General features: G+C 40.5%; 1 protein-coding gene across 1 annotated transcript in view; it reads left to right on the top strand.

Annotated features, from left to right (window-relative positions):
* SPTBN5 (spectrin beta, non-erythrocytic 5) overlaps positions 1 to 14,598 on the top strand; it is a 108,053-nt gene that overhangs the window by 83,021 nt on the left and 10,434 nt on the right. Inside the window, exons 49-60 of the mRNA XM_052782177.1 lie at positions 1,184 to 1,356; positions 2,425 to 2,515; positions 3,169 to 3,315; positions 4,947 to 5,084; positions 5,804 to 6,060; positions 6,231 to 6,417; positions 9,363 to 9,575; positions 9,952 to 10,148; positions 10,736 to 10,940; positions 11,667 to 11,861; positions 12,986 to 13,141; positions 13,668 to 13,885. Coding sequence (XP_052638137.1) covers positions 1,184 to 1,356; positions 2,425 to 2,515; positions 3,169 to 3,315; positions 4,947 to 5,084; positions 5,804 to 6,060; positions 6,231 to 6,417; positions 9,363 to 9,575; positions 9,952 to 10,148; positions 10,736 to 10,940; positions 11,667 to 11,861; positions 12,986 to 13,141; positions 13,668 to 13,885 — 2,177 coding nt within the window. The remainder of the gene's footprint in view (positions 1 to 1,183; positions 1,357 to 2,424; positions 2,516 to 3,168; positions 3,316 to 4,946; positions 5,085 to 5,803; positions 6,061 to 6,230; positions 6,418 to 9,362; positions 9,576 to 9,951; positions 10,149 to 10,735; positions 10,941 to 11,666; positions 11,862 to 12,985; positions 13,142 to 13,667; positions 13,886 to 14,598) is intronic.

Below are 14,598 nucleotides of genomic sequence, written 5' to 3'. Positions count from 1 at the left end.
AACTGGTCATATCTGACCCAAATACATTTGCCAGCAGTGTGCAAGTCATCACTGCTGTCACTGCTGACGTACCCACTGTAGCTTTAAGTTGTCTACCTCAGGTACCAGTAACACTACAATAACTGAAACCGCAGGTTGATGTGTGGGTTGCAAAAGATGCAGGATGCTGGATATACATTCTGATGCTTAGCTTACCCTGCACCTCATATAGGTAGTGCTACCAAATTAGTTGTCTCTATGGGAACTACAATTCCATCTCAGAGTTCAATGTAGACATAATTGGTACAAATGGTATGAAAAACATATAATGCTAGTGCCCGGTATCTGTCTTTGTAATTTTCAGCCTGGAGGTGTGTATTTACAGTCCCTCCATTGAATTATATGAGACTTAGAAGGAGCCACCCATTTTCCAGTCATATTTAGCTCAGCAGTACAGAAAATGCTCTGTGAATACTTTCCCTTCCAATGACTCATGTAAGCACCCAGAAGTTCAGATTTTTTTATGACCCATTTTATGCCAGCTTTATCTCTTCCTTTAGAATAGTGGGAAAGCAGTGTTTATTGCGGTAACAACATTTTGCCACTGATTCTAAAATTAAAAGTGCAGAGGGGTGCTGAAAAGAGAACTCTGAGTCATTAAGCTTGGGATTCACAAATGTTAGAAGGCGGCAAATTCCATGTTTCTCTCCAGATTAACTGTAATGTCAGACTCCAGTCCTCAGATTCAAATCTGGATCTGAGCTCTTACAAATTCTATGGGTTGAAACTGAGGGTCTAAGTTTAATCTCTTTCTGTGACATATTTGTTCACTTAACTCTGATCTCAGTTTGGCATCCCGCATTTGCTTCCAAAATAGCATCTATCTTAAGATTGATTTATGATTAGGAGCTGATGCTTTAACTCTTGAGAAGTTATATGTTCTATGCAGCACAACAATATGCAGGAGAAGCTAAGCACCCAGCAGTTAGTTCAGTTTTGACCCTGAAATAATGGCCTCAGACGATGCATAGAACATTATTTAGGCCCCAAGTATCAGAATCAATGCCAATAAATTTCAAAGACCTATAAATTTTCTTGACAGATTTCAAATGTGAGGTAAATGCCATTTAGCTTCTGGATTATCAGTGTTGTGGATGGAAAAACTCTGACTGAAAGCAACTTCCCTTTGTTGAATTCTATCCAGGACTCAGTGTCCAGTGTGGAGAGCCTACAGCGGAAACACACACAGTTTGAAAAAGCCCTGGAAGCTCAGATGGAGAAAATTGATGAGATGGCTTCATTTGCTCAGCAGCTAATGCAGAACAAGCATTATGACTCGGACAACATCACCAACAGATGCCAGGCTGTTCTGCGGAGGTGAAGTCAAACCCTTCCCATGTCAGCCACCCATCTCTTTTGCAATGAGACTCTCCCCATGTGACTAATATCTTTAAATGCTTTAAGAGAACCATAAACTGGTTTGCATTTACTCAGCTTTGCACTTTGCACTGTGATCTTGCCAAACTGGCCTGAGTCTAGTCAATATTTCATTAGGAGGTTTCCAAAATACAGTTAAGTGGAGGGGGAGCAGGATTCAGAAAAAGGCAGTTTTCCTGTAATTCTGTATTCTGGCCTGGCCTGAGGGACAGTGCTGCAAATAAAACGCAGAGGCTTGCTGTACTATTAAATACTTCATTATCATTAAATAACATCAAAAAAGGTCATTTGCTACACAACTGCTTTTTCACTGCTCTAATGGGGTTGATCTTAAAGCCCTGCTCAAATTATCTATTAGGGCATTTGCAATTTTTCTGATCAGACCTTGCCCTTTAATGTGAATTACTTTGTTTCTCCTAGCACATTGCATATTGTTCATCTTAAATGCAGACAGTAGAAGCAGTTGTGTTCAGTGCCACATGTACATGTTTTCATGGTGGATGAAAAGATATATGTAAAATTTATGAAGAGAGATTGGGGATCCCTTACAATTAAAGTGAACATTAGTTTATTAATATGATCAAACTATCTCATGACTGCACTAACATGAATAAAGTGCTGCAGGTCCACATTTGGAAAAAAGATGAAAGGATGGTGTAGTTTTGGCTTACCAGTGACAAATGCCTTCATACTCACAGGCTTTCTATATAAGAAACATGCTGAGTTTACGTTCTCTTGTACCCTGAAAGGCAATAATGGTGATTCCTAGAACAGATATCATATATATAGACTTTGTGTGTACTTTAAACGTATCTGTCTGCTAGTAATCCTTCCTATAGTGTCCTGAGCATCTTCTCTGACAGTCCAAATCATGGGAGGCTGTATATTATGGACATTTCTCTCCCAGAGAATGGAGGGTTAGATCACATGTGGTTTAGAGGTGAAAATCAAAAACCCTTATCCTATTCACTCTGTGGCTTTTACCTCACACATCTGTCTTCATCTCAGAAAAGAGAAACTGCTGGAGAATGCTGCTGCTCGCAGACATCTGCTAGAGGAATCAAGGCTTCTGCAGAAGTTACTGAGGAATTCCTTTGAGGTACAATTACACAGGATTCATGGTATTTCAGTTTCTTAAAACATACTGCGCTGCATAGATCTGAATCCCTGAAGGGATTTACTGTGAGAAGAATCAAGGAACTGAGTCTGGAATGAGATGATATTGGGAAAGATGAGGATAAGGGTGAAGGGATATTTTTCAGCTTTCAAGTCACAGCTTCCCTCCAGTCACAAGATGAAAGATCTACTGTGCATTGGACACCAGCAAAATCCAGAAGAAATAAATGCATTAAAAGGGAATGTGCCACCATTTTAAAATTCATGGGAAAAGACAAAATAGTTCAGTTCTTGTGAGATACTGACAGCAGATTAGAAACAGGGAGGTAATTGCTCTTTCTCCCCCATGCACACATATGTACATACACACATGTGCCCATGCACTTTCTCACTGCATGGGGACTATCTCATAGACGCAGCCCCCTTTCCAGGTAACAGTGCTGGTAAACAGAGATATAGGGGTGACTTCATTATGAAAGACAGGAGGAGCTTAGGGAAACAGAATCTCAGAAGGACAACTCATTTGTGTCCCCACTCACTAGTCCCATGTTTTATACATATTAGAGGAGAGCCTGGCAGGTTGGAGTTGAAGAAACACTGAAGGTTTTCTCTACTTCTGTTCTTTCCTCCCCAAAGGTGGCTGCCTGGATCAATGAGAAGAACAGCATTGCCCAGGATGATAGCTGGAAGGATCCAAGCAATCTGCAGACCAAACTGCAGAAGCACCAGACTTTCCAAGCAGAGATCATGGCCAATAGAAATCACCTGGACTCCATCAAATCTGTGAGAGAAGCAGGGTTGATGGCAAGGGTGGACAACTGGCATGAAAGACTCTGCAGACAGTCTGAGTTACAGTGATCTCAAACAAGCGAGGGGGAATCACTGTCCCCTCACTGACATTGTTCACATTGTCTCTGAGGGGACTGGGAAGCTTAGTCTTTTAATCCATCAAGAACTTTGTCCATCAGTTTCTTTCAACTTCTTTTTTATTGTGTAGCGTGAACTTACTATCTATATTCACTGTGCATGTAATGGAAAGAGATGTGTGCTTTCAATGAAAGACTCAATCCACTGACTTCAGGGACTTCTCTCTGGGGTGATGCCGCTTTAGAGGTACACCTGTTTATTTCCAGCAGGGCACCTAGCTGATTGGATGCACAACTTCAACAAGTCAAATAAGATTTATCCAACAAAAAGGATCAAGAAGAGTTTTCAAGTGTTGCATTTGCAGAGACATGCTAGTAGGAGAGAGATGAGGGAAGTCTGACAAGCTTTGTCAGATACTTGGCAGAAGCTGTGATCAGATGATGAGTTTGGAAGGACAGACTGTTACGTGTTTATTAACCTTATTTTCAGCACAGTGCTTACTAGCTGTATTTTGCAATAGATAACTAAGCTTTAAAGGTAGATTCCCTCCTCAGACTCACTTGCATCCAGTATTGTAGAACCCTTTTCTTTCTTTCTTTCTTTTTTTTTTTTTTTTTAAACCTTTTAAGTCCCCTGTGTGCAGACACAGCAGAGGGGGTTAAAGGGTAGAGTTACAATTCTCTCTAAACTAATCTGTTTTTAAAGAGTTGTTTGCACAATCTCTTTCTCACAACTTCTTGATGTCCTGTCTTTTTTGTTGGAAATAGCCTTAGTAGTTGCTTTTTAGAAGAAAATTAACATCTGATGTCCTGGTATAGCATCTTTTTCTTGCTGTGCCTCCCCTTCCCTATTCCAAAATGTAGATACAGCTCAGTTTAGCTTTCTAAACCAAATTTGGTCCCAGCTTAAGGATATACCTACAGACTCTTCTACCTGATGGAGGTCTTGCTGTGCCCCCTCTACCTGTTCTTCTGCCAACCTGTTAAGCATCTGCAGCTCAAGGTTTAGAAATGCAGATAGACTTTTATTACATAATATAGTGGTACAATGGTACATGGTTAAAAGAGGGTTTATCATCTCATACAGTGGTCCACTTGTATGAGAGAGTTCTCACTTAACATTCAAGGAAGTGAATAAAAAAGGACAGGTGACTGGGCAATTTCAAACAGTGATCATAGAATGTGGGACATCACAGAAAAAAATGAGTGCTTGCAAACTAGGCTCCCTGCCAGCTTTTAGGCAATGTAGCTGTTGTGTAATGAAGATTCTCTTTACTCTTTGTCTTCTAATATTGTCTTCTAGCATTTAAAATAATTTTAGAGGCCAGAAAAACAGGAAAATCAGTCTCTGCCTTAGTTTCAATAAGTATTTTGCCTTTATCTGTTTTTTCTTTGTCTCCGCAGCCTCTATCTGTTATGTCAGGAAGTGATGGCTACGGCCTGCCCTTTACAGAGCAGTGCCAGTAGACTTTATTTATGGAGGCAAAAGTGATATATTCTGCTGCATTCAGCAAAGGAAGAAAACTTTGACTGTTCTCTCTGCTACAGGAAGGGGAAAAGATGCTCCGTGAGAGGCACTATGCCCCTGAAGCCATTCAGTCCAGACTACAAGAAATGGAAGAGCTATGGGAGGAACTGCTAGCAAGTTGCCAGGATAAACAGGCCAAGCTGCAGGATGCTTACAAGGTAATACAGGGATGCCAGTGGTTGGGTCTTGGTGTCATTTCCAGAGATAGCATGGCTGCCTTGCTACACGTCTCATCTACGAGTGTGTCACTTGATACAATCAGACCTGATTCCTCAAGACCATTAGAGCAAAGAAACTACTAAGTGTGGATTGATTGAATGGAATCAGCGGGAGAATTGGAGATCCCTATGAAGGGAGAAGGATTTGTAGGCTGTGTTCCCTTCTGCTTTCTGCTGCTGGTTTAGATTAGGATTCCAGAGAGGGATACTGAGGGAAAATGTGTTCACTCATATATGTCAACTCTCTGCATCTGTCCCAATGGTATCTTTTCTACAACACATTGAGAAAGAAGCCCATGGCTGCTTTTCATACTTTCAGCTCCAGGCACATGACTTCTCATGACTATGAGTTTTGCATGGGCTATCAGAGACTCTATGGGTATAAAATAGAGCTCTCCTTTTAAGGTGCTGTGTCCCTCATTTGTATTTGTGCAACACAAGTAAGATTAGTTCTTGATGTTCTCTGCACCTGTTCTTGCGTTCACTCTGACTGAATTCTCTTCTTCATTTGGACAACCATCATATCTGGGAAAAGTTCACTGAGCAGTGGGAAGCTTCTCTGTGTTTGTGTGTAATTCCTACTGAAAGTGGCCAAAATTTTTATATCATATTGTCTGTCCTAAAGGTTTGAATGACCTTTTCTTCTCGCTTGTCCTCAGGGCCTTCATTTTCAGCGAAGTGTAGAGGATATGGAGAAATGGTTGGAAGATGTGGAAAATGAGTTGAAAGCACCATATAGTAACAATGATCTGGTGGTTTTGAACAGTCATCTGAAGAAACAAGAGGAACTGGAGGAAGATATTGCTGGCCATAGGGACCGGCTGCAAGAGCTTGTGGTCACAGCTCAGCAATTCCAGAAGGAGAAACATTTCCTTGCTGATGAACTAGAAGAGAGAGTGGATCAACTAGTGCAGAGGTGTGTGAGTGCCTGGCCTGCCTCCTGCCATCTTTTTCCTACTTTTATCAGCCTTTTTCTTCCCTGCATATTTTTTTTTCTTTTCTTCTCTGCATCATTCTAAAAAGAACATTTTGCATTCATTCCTTATTAATCTGTGGTCCTTATTGGGTTCCCTTTAAAACCTGCAGATACAAAAGTCTACGTGATCCTCTGCAGGAGAGACGTGGGAGTCTGGAGGCAAGCAGACTTCAGTACCAGTTCTTCCGAGATGTTGATGAGGAGTTGGCCTGGGTTCATGAGAAGCTCCCCATGGCTTCCTCCAGGGATTATGGCCAATCCCTGGCAACTGTTCAAAGTCTACAAGAAAAGCACCAGGTAAAGTCATGTGAGAACCATTGTCAGTCTTTAGAATCAAAGAGAGAACACGGAATTCAATTTGCCTCAGGCAAACTTCATCTGCTGTGCTTTGGCTAACAGGAGTCATGATGCAAGGGATTACTCTTATCCTTTTCCTATAATAATGACATTTTTTGAAGGATATGTCCATGACTTGGCAACATGTGGGATTCCATGCTGCTTATCATTGCAGTGGTGTAGGTACCACACCATGTGCTTTTCTGCAGACACATTGGCTCTTTCTGTGAACTGAGTTCGAAACCTGGCCTTTGCAGTACAAAATAGATTTTACAAACTGTTGTGCATGCTGTCATAGCTCCCTTGGGCAACAGATGCCCTAACAAATATACTTTGAAACTCTATAAGTACATCCAAGTAAGCTCATTGCTCAGATGTCTCAGGATGAGCTCTCAGGAAAACATCTTTCCCCAAAACTCTTTCTACTCTGGAGGGAGGGAGTTAACAGGATATTATGATGATCCTTATCCGACCTTCATTCCAGTGGTAGCTTTCAAGATAGCTGTTGAATTGTTTCACAAGGTTCAGATGGGCCATCAAAGAAAGCAGTGCCTGGAACACTGTCATCTCAAATACCAATAAAACAGCAGCTGCCTTCCTAATTGTTTTTTAATAAGGAGCAAACACACGGTAGAAGAAAAAAAAAAAAACCTGCTGAAAGTTTCCAGCTATTGGTATTTAATGTTAGCAAATGACAGCCCATTTAAGTGCCAGGTCAAGTGCCTCTGGGGAAAATCTATGCAATCTGCAATAGGGCTGGGAAAGACAGAAGATCTTATAAAGTGGGAGTGTGTGAGATATATATGCATACAGAGAGAGAAAGCCCAAGCATTTGGTGCAATCTGCATGTCTACAAATAAAAGTCCGAACTTACAAAAAATTTGAAATGTCCCCAGGATAAAAAGTCAAGACTGCTACAGGTGACATACTAGGACAGGGATGAAGTCTCTTAAAAAGTTGATTTATCCTAGGTGTACGCACAATTTAATGAAGAATTGTAAAATGTTTTTAAATGCATCTTCCAGAATATTCCTGAGTAAGACCCATGGGTATATCCTGAATAGTTTGTACCTTCTTAGTATTCTGTGCAATTCTCTTATTTGTAAAAATTCTGTATTTAAGCAAGATGCAGTTGTTGACTTTGAGATTAGACAGTAAGAACAAAAAACTTGTTTCATCATGATTAAAAGTATAAATGTTGTTATGTGTGCAATTACTCCTAAAAATTATGAGCTGATTGACATGGTAGGGAAGTAATTAGGTTCACAGAAGAAAGGAATCCCTGAGCTGAATTAATCTGAGAAAATATTTGGGATAACTGAAGGAACAGTGGAGATACTGCTTTAGGCTACAATTATCTTTGTGTTAATTGGCCAGGTCTCAAAATATTTCAGTGAACTGTGAGAATGGGAGATACAGACCATAACACCAGTGCATAATAAAATACCAATTCTTCCTGCCATTTTGCTTCTTATTCTCCTGGAAGCAGGATTAAAATATAAGCTTTGAATTCTCAATCTTTTAGTAGCTAGAGTCTCTACACTTTTTTTTAATGTTGGTTTACAGGCAAACAAATGTCAGAGGTAACATAACAGTCAAGAATTAAATATACTGTTAGTTCCACCCTCTATTGTTTGTCTTAATGAGCCAGATTTGCAAAATTTGGTCCTTGGTTTCTTACCAAAAAAGAGATTGTGCGTGAAATGTATCAACCTTAAAAAAAAAAAAAGAACAAACAAACAAAAAAACCCTGTCTTGCAAAACTATATTTACACACAAATATAATATGCATACACACAGCTGCTTGGCTTGGAACAGTTTCACTCCCTTACTCACTCCCCTTTTTTTTTTAAATTCTTCTGGTTATAAATGAAGTACTGTGAATACATGTTCCTAAATGTTCAACTGCAAAGTTGTTCTTCATGCTGCTAGCTTATTATTAATAGACAGTACAAGATGTTTTATAATCTTTGCCACTGGATTCCATTCTGCTGGGGTCAGATATGGTGTCACTTTTCAACAACATGGTGGCTGTCTTGAAATTAATAGGGGGAAGTTAAAGGCAAGATTAGAATCAGAGTTCTTTTCCAGCCAAGTCTGATACTTAAGTTGAAAAAGCAGCTCCCCTCCTCAGAGAGGGTGTCTCTTCTACCTTAACTGAGCACTGCAGTCTAACTCTGGAACTGTGTGTTTCATAGCTGTGAAAATAAACAGAACAATTGTAAAATTGTGCTCAAGGTGCTCAGGCATATTTAGCTGTGGAATGCACATCTGCCTACAGACAAATTGACAGCATGGTCCTTGCCCATCCAGGCAAATATCATATGAGGGGTTATATGGAGGTATGCATATGGTTTTAAGATCTACCAGTCTTTAAAAATTAATTTCAAGTAAAGTCTTTGAGAACTGCTTCAGGTAGTTTTCTTCTCTCCTTGTCCTCTTGGCTGCCTGGTAGTATGTGTACCCACAGCATTTGCAATGGCTGTTATGCAAAGCTGCATCTTCTACAAAGGTATTGGCAAGTGATAAATACTCATGAGCAGGTAAATTGATTGTTCTTCCCTATACGCATTTTAATTCAAGAAACACCATGTAATGGGGTGGAAGTGGCTATATTTCAGTGGAATCTACAGATAAGAGGTTTGTGGTTAGAACCTCTTCCCTCCACACTCTGAGGTGGACACCAAGGTCCAATCTTCATGGCTATATTTGATTTCTGTAATCACTTCTTCACCCCAAAAAACTCCTCCACACCACTTTGAGCATTCACTCAGACTTTGCATCTCTGACACATCTTTGTGTGTAGAAAACAAATTTATAATGGAGTTACATGACTACACTATCTGGTATAAAAATCTGCATAGCTTTTATTTTTGGTCTGTCATTTCACTCTTTACTCTTTCCAGAATTTGGAGAATGAGATAAGCAGTCGGGATGCTTTGACCAAAGCAGTGCTCAGTACAGGGCAGAAACTGGTGAGGGGAGGCCACTTAGCCTCTCGCAAGATTATGGAGCATCTGAAGGAGCTTGAGACTTCTGTAGAAACCTTGAAGGCAGAGGCTCAAGAGAGGAGACAGCGGCTCATGCAGTCATATGAGTCCCATCTGTTCCTGAATGAGGTAAAGATGGTTCATAAGAGATTTATTTTGGTCTTTCTTTGCTTAAAAGAATCTATACCTATATTGAATGGATGCGAGTGCTGAGATAGGAGCAGAATTCATACTGTCCTGATTTTTCATATCTGGTAAATATGGATACAGTGAAGAAATAACAGTTACTTTTCCAACTAACTGCAGTGAGGGATAAACATGTAACCATAATTACTGGGTTCGGGGTACACATTTTTTTGAATAGTATCTGCTAGACTGCATTACAGGAAGGCACCTAAGCTGCTCTGTGTTTTCACTGATGTGTCTCTTTGGGCACCACTGCTTTCCAGTTTTGTCTTGACCTAAATCACAGCTGCATTCAGGCTCATCCTTGTATTTTATACAGCTACTGGAGGTGGAGGCATGGCTGGCAGAGAGGAGCTTCATTCTGGAGACCTCTGATTATGGGAAGAATGAAGAATCCACACAAGCTTTACTTCGTAAACTTGAAGCTACCAAGTTGGACATGGATGGTTTCAGGCCCCGGATTGAGAAAGTACAGGAGACAGGTGCCAGCTTAATAAACAAAGACAGCCCAGAGAGGTAGGAAAGTGAAAACAGGCTTCTGCTCCAGGTCTAACAGAAATGCCCAGAGAAGGCAAATACAGGAAAGTTCAACCTTCAGTAGCTGTTTGATGGCTCACTCAGAAATATGACTGCAGGAGACATCAATCCGTCCTTCACCAACGTCACACACACTCAACCCCCGAAAAGCTTGATGATTTTTTTAATGTTTTCATGAGACTTGTTTGTTAACAACAGGCCAGTTAGTGCAGATCAGCTTCTTTGTCCATTGTCTATTCCCAGGAACTGTCACCTAGTTCTCATTTACCATAAAGCTTCAAAAAACACTGTGCTTGGGAAAGGAAACAGACAGTCTTGACAGTTCACTGTTCTTCATTGCCAGTTTGCTTTTATATCTGGGGAGGAGAAAGGGGAAAGAGCAGCCATTCATTTGAGATACTTTAATTTCCTGAACTAGCTGTTTTTAATGGCTTGGCATAACTCACTCCATGATGTCTGGCTTATTCTGTATTTTGAAGGTGTTGCAAATTCAACCTGTCAGGAAGGACAATGTTCAAAAAGAACAGTAAAACAAAGACATACCTTCTGATTCTTGTTCTTTGCAGTCCAGCCATACTTTCAAAGCTCCAGGGGATCCTAGCAGACTATCAGTCTCTCCTACGGAAGGCTGAGACCCAGAGAAAACGCCTACAAGAACAATTCCAGCTCTATCAGTTTGAAAGAGAATTCCAGCTGGTGGATGCATGGCTTTCCAGTAAACAGTCTGTAGCAGAGTCCGATGACTATGGGCAGGACTTAGATGATGTTGAGGTAAAAGAAAATGAAAGGTATCGTATGTATTGTGTGGCAAAGCAGGAATGTATTTGCTGCAAGTGTAGCTGCTGACAGTGAAGCATGTTATAGTCACAAAAACTAAGTTATCTCTACAGCAAGAACTCGGACTGGTTTCTGTCTGCTTATACAGGGCTCTCTGAGGTAGCATCCTCTGACAGAAAAAATAGGTGCATCAGAAAGTTAGCTCTTTCTTGGGATAAGGTGATGTCAGCACACCTGGCGCTGCTGACCCTGATTATAAATTTGACAGGGCCTAAAAATTTTGATGTGACCAGGGCCATGGTCTTGTAACAATTTCAGTGGAAACCACTGGGATGCAGCGTTCACACCTCTGGCTGCTGATTTCAAGGATAAAATTCTCCTCAGGGCACACAGTGCAGAGAGGTATAATTCCTAGGTTCCACTCAACAACTGCTGCATATGTGGACAGCCTACCAGTTTATGTTTCTTAGCTTTTGATCTGGGCGGCATCTGTTTGTCAGGATGTGGGTGATTTTCCTCTGTGGCATAAGATGTTAAATGATCAAGACAATAGATGCCGCCTTCTGACTCCAGATCATCTGGGTTTATCAAGTGATTTGCACTTGTAGACTGCAATACATAGCTTTTGTGTTATACAGTACAAAGTGATTCATTCCGCCTCTCTCATAGAGGTAGGCAGAAATTCTTATATCTAAGTCTGTGTCCCCATTTATCCCATAGGTGCTGGAGAAAAAGTTTAAAGATTTTGTAAATGAGGTGAAACCTCTGGGACATTCCAGAGTTGTCTTCTTAAATGAGTTGGCATCTAAACTAGAGAAGGATGGCCACAGCAAGATGGACATTATCCAGAAGAGAACAAAGCAAATCAATGAGACATGGGAGAAACTATGCCATGCCATCCATGCAAGGACAGAGGTAGGAAATACATGAAAAACTGGAGCACTGAATTCCCTGCAGTTTTCCATGTCCTTCTTCCTTTCCCAAACCAGTGCATTGCTCATGTTGGAACACAAGGTTTATAAGAGCAATGGGTGTATTCTGTTCCATTCTTTCTTGATCTATTTCCCTTTATAGCCACTGCTTACCCTCCTGTTCCTGGCAAGGCTTATACTTGAAAGATATTTATCAGCCTAGAGTAATTCTGTTTTCCTTAATTCACTGCTAGCTCTGGTTTCTTGAAAAACTAAGCCAATCTAACGGTTTACCACCACTAACAGAAGGCCAGCTCTGGCACTTGTTGGACTCTATTGAACTACATCAGCTCATTAAACAAGATGAAAACTCTCCAGATTTTTTTGCTGAGTTAGTTACTTGAAGTCAAAGAAGCGGTATGGGAGAGAAGGTGATGGAGGACACAGAGCCAAATCCCCTACCTTTTGGCAGCAGTTAGCTGTTAAATTAGCTCACCCCATCTCGTGAAACTGCAGTCACACATGTGTTTGGAAAAGCAGAGAGGACATATAGAACTCAACATTTTTGTTTGCTTTAAGGAGAACGTAAAATGTCAGATATCCTCAGCTCTTTCTTTCACTACTGTTACATACACATTTTGCTTATGAAGTAGCTCAAGCCCACTATTGTCTGTTAGCAGCAGTAAATGCATGACAATTGTTAATATAGAGTTTGAATGTAAAACAGTATTAGAACATTTTTTAATCCTCTCATTTCAGAAAACTTAATTTTCACTTAACTCCTCTTATTTTCACTGTTTGCAGGGTAGGCCTCTATTCCAAGCAAGTTTTTTAGGACACTTTCTGTGGTCGAGCGAGCTACCTTTAGAGGGCAAGTCATGCTCTCCATCTTGATCATTCTTCTTATGTGGGAATAAATTGCTCTTTGAGACATCTGTTTCTTTCCACTGACAAAGAGAACTTGGGGAAATTAGGTTAGCTTGAACACCTCACTTTCAGGTGACTTAGTTGGGAAGGTATTTCACTCCCGTTCTTGTTCAGTCTGTACTGCATTAGGACATATCAGGGTTGCCCTTTTTTGTGCTGCAGACATGATAATATTACCATTAAATTGTTTCTTTACTCCAGAATCTAAGAGCAGCCCAGCAAGTTCACCAGTATGATCATGATGTGGATGAAGTAAAGGGCTGGATGCAGGAGAAAGAGGCAGTGGTGGATATAGAAGATTATGGCTATGATCTTCCAGGTGTACAGACACTTCTCAGCCAGCTTGAGGGAGTAGAGGTAAGGGGATCTGTCATGAAGCAGTGGCAGAAAAGCATAAATGGCAAAAAAAGAGGAGACTGATGCTTGATTTGAAATCCTCTCAAGTGCCTTGTTTGCAGGCCAGCAAAAGATAAATTTATTGCACTCTGAAATATTCTTTGTGCTTCACAGAAGGCAGCCTTTTCCTCCTGTTTTTAACATTGTGATATATTATTAATGCTTTTGCTTCTAAGGATGAGCTTCTCTTCTAAAATCTATTCCAAAGCGTTATTATAATTTCAAAGGTGTCATCTGAACTACAAGAGACTTCAGCTGCACACTTATCAAAATAATCAGTGTCTCACATCTAAAGAAGCTTCTTTGATGCTTGATGATGAATGTTAAAAGGTATTAGGAGGAAACTGAGAGGAAAGGCCTTGACAGAGTCATATTTCCAGCCTCTCTGCAGCCAGTGGCTAGAAAAGATATGCACTACCTTTAAAATCTGCTTTTGATAGATGTAAGTAGTGACTTGGTCTTACAACCTATTCTGTCTCTGTTCCAGAGAGATCTAGGAGCCATCATGAAAGAGCTGGAACGGATTCGGGGAGAGGCTTGGCACCTCAGCCGCACATACCCTCAAGTCAAAGAAAACATCATGGAGAGACTCACAGATGTGGATGAGTGCTGGGAAAACCTCGACAAGAAGTTTCTGGAGAGGAAGGCAAGACTGAGCCAGGCAGAACAAGTCCAGCTCTACTTCAATGACTGCAGGGAGTTGATGTATGTGTTGGCCCCTTGAGTTTGGCAGTGGGCCTTATTTATTGTCTTTCCCATATAGGATTTTCTAAATTACACCTGTTAGTTATTTTACTCCTGTCCCAGGTGCTCTGCAGCTTGCTCGCAAATCTCTTTGAATAATAATATATGGCATCTTCTCAACAGCACTTCACAGAATTTACCACACATTAGAGGTGACCATGGCACTCCACCTCAGCACAGTATCCATGACAAACCCACATTTTTTAGACTATTTCTTAGACAGTCTTGGAGAATTCAGTCACTCTGGATAGATTTGGTAGTCTGACCATTCCAACTGAAAATATCGTTGATTCTGTAGGAAGATGGGGGAGTCTCTGCTAGATAGTCAAGTAATTTGTGCACCAGTACAGACACTAGTGCCCGTTTTTCTCAGAGTCAAAGCAACTACATTAAAGATAACCTTCTAGAATAGGTTAGCACTTGCTCAAGTGCTGAAAGTGTTTTGCACACATGTATTTAATGACATTGCCCATATGCACACACTCTTCTGTCCATTCTTATTAGGGGTCAGTTTTTTGGAAGAATTAAATTGCTGGGAAATGCCATGATTTTTTTTTTCCCTTTTTTAATCTGAATTAGAACAAAATGCTGAGTGTTTAAACCATCTACAAAAACAAATTTTTTTAAAAAGGTATGTTGAGCTAAACATCTCATTTTGTTTAAATCAATCATGC

This window comes from Harpia harpyja, chromosome 3, assembly GCF_026419915.1.
Source record: "Harpia harpyja isolate bHarHar1 chromosome 3, bHarHar1 primary haplotype, whole genome shotgun sequence".
Classification (NCBI taxonomy): Eukaryota; Metazoa; Chordata; class Aves; order Accipitriformes; family Accipitridae; genus Harpia; species Harpia harpyja.
Note: the sequence above shows the minus strand (reverse complement) of the source record. Positions and strands in the feature narration are given on the sequence as shown.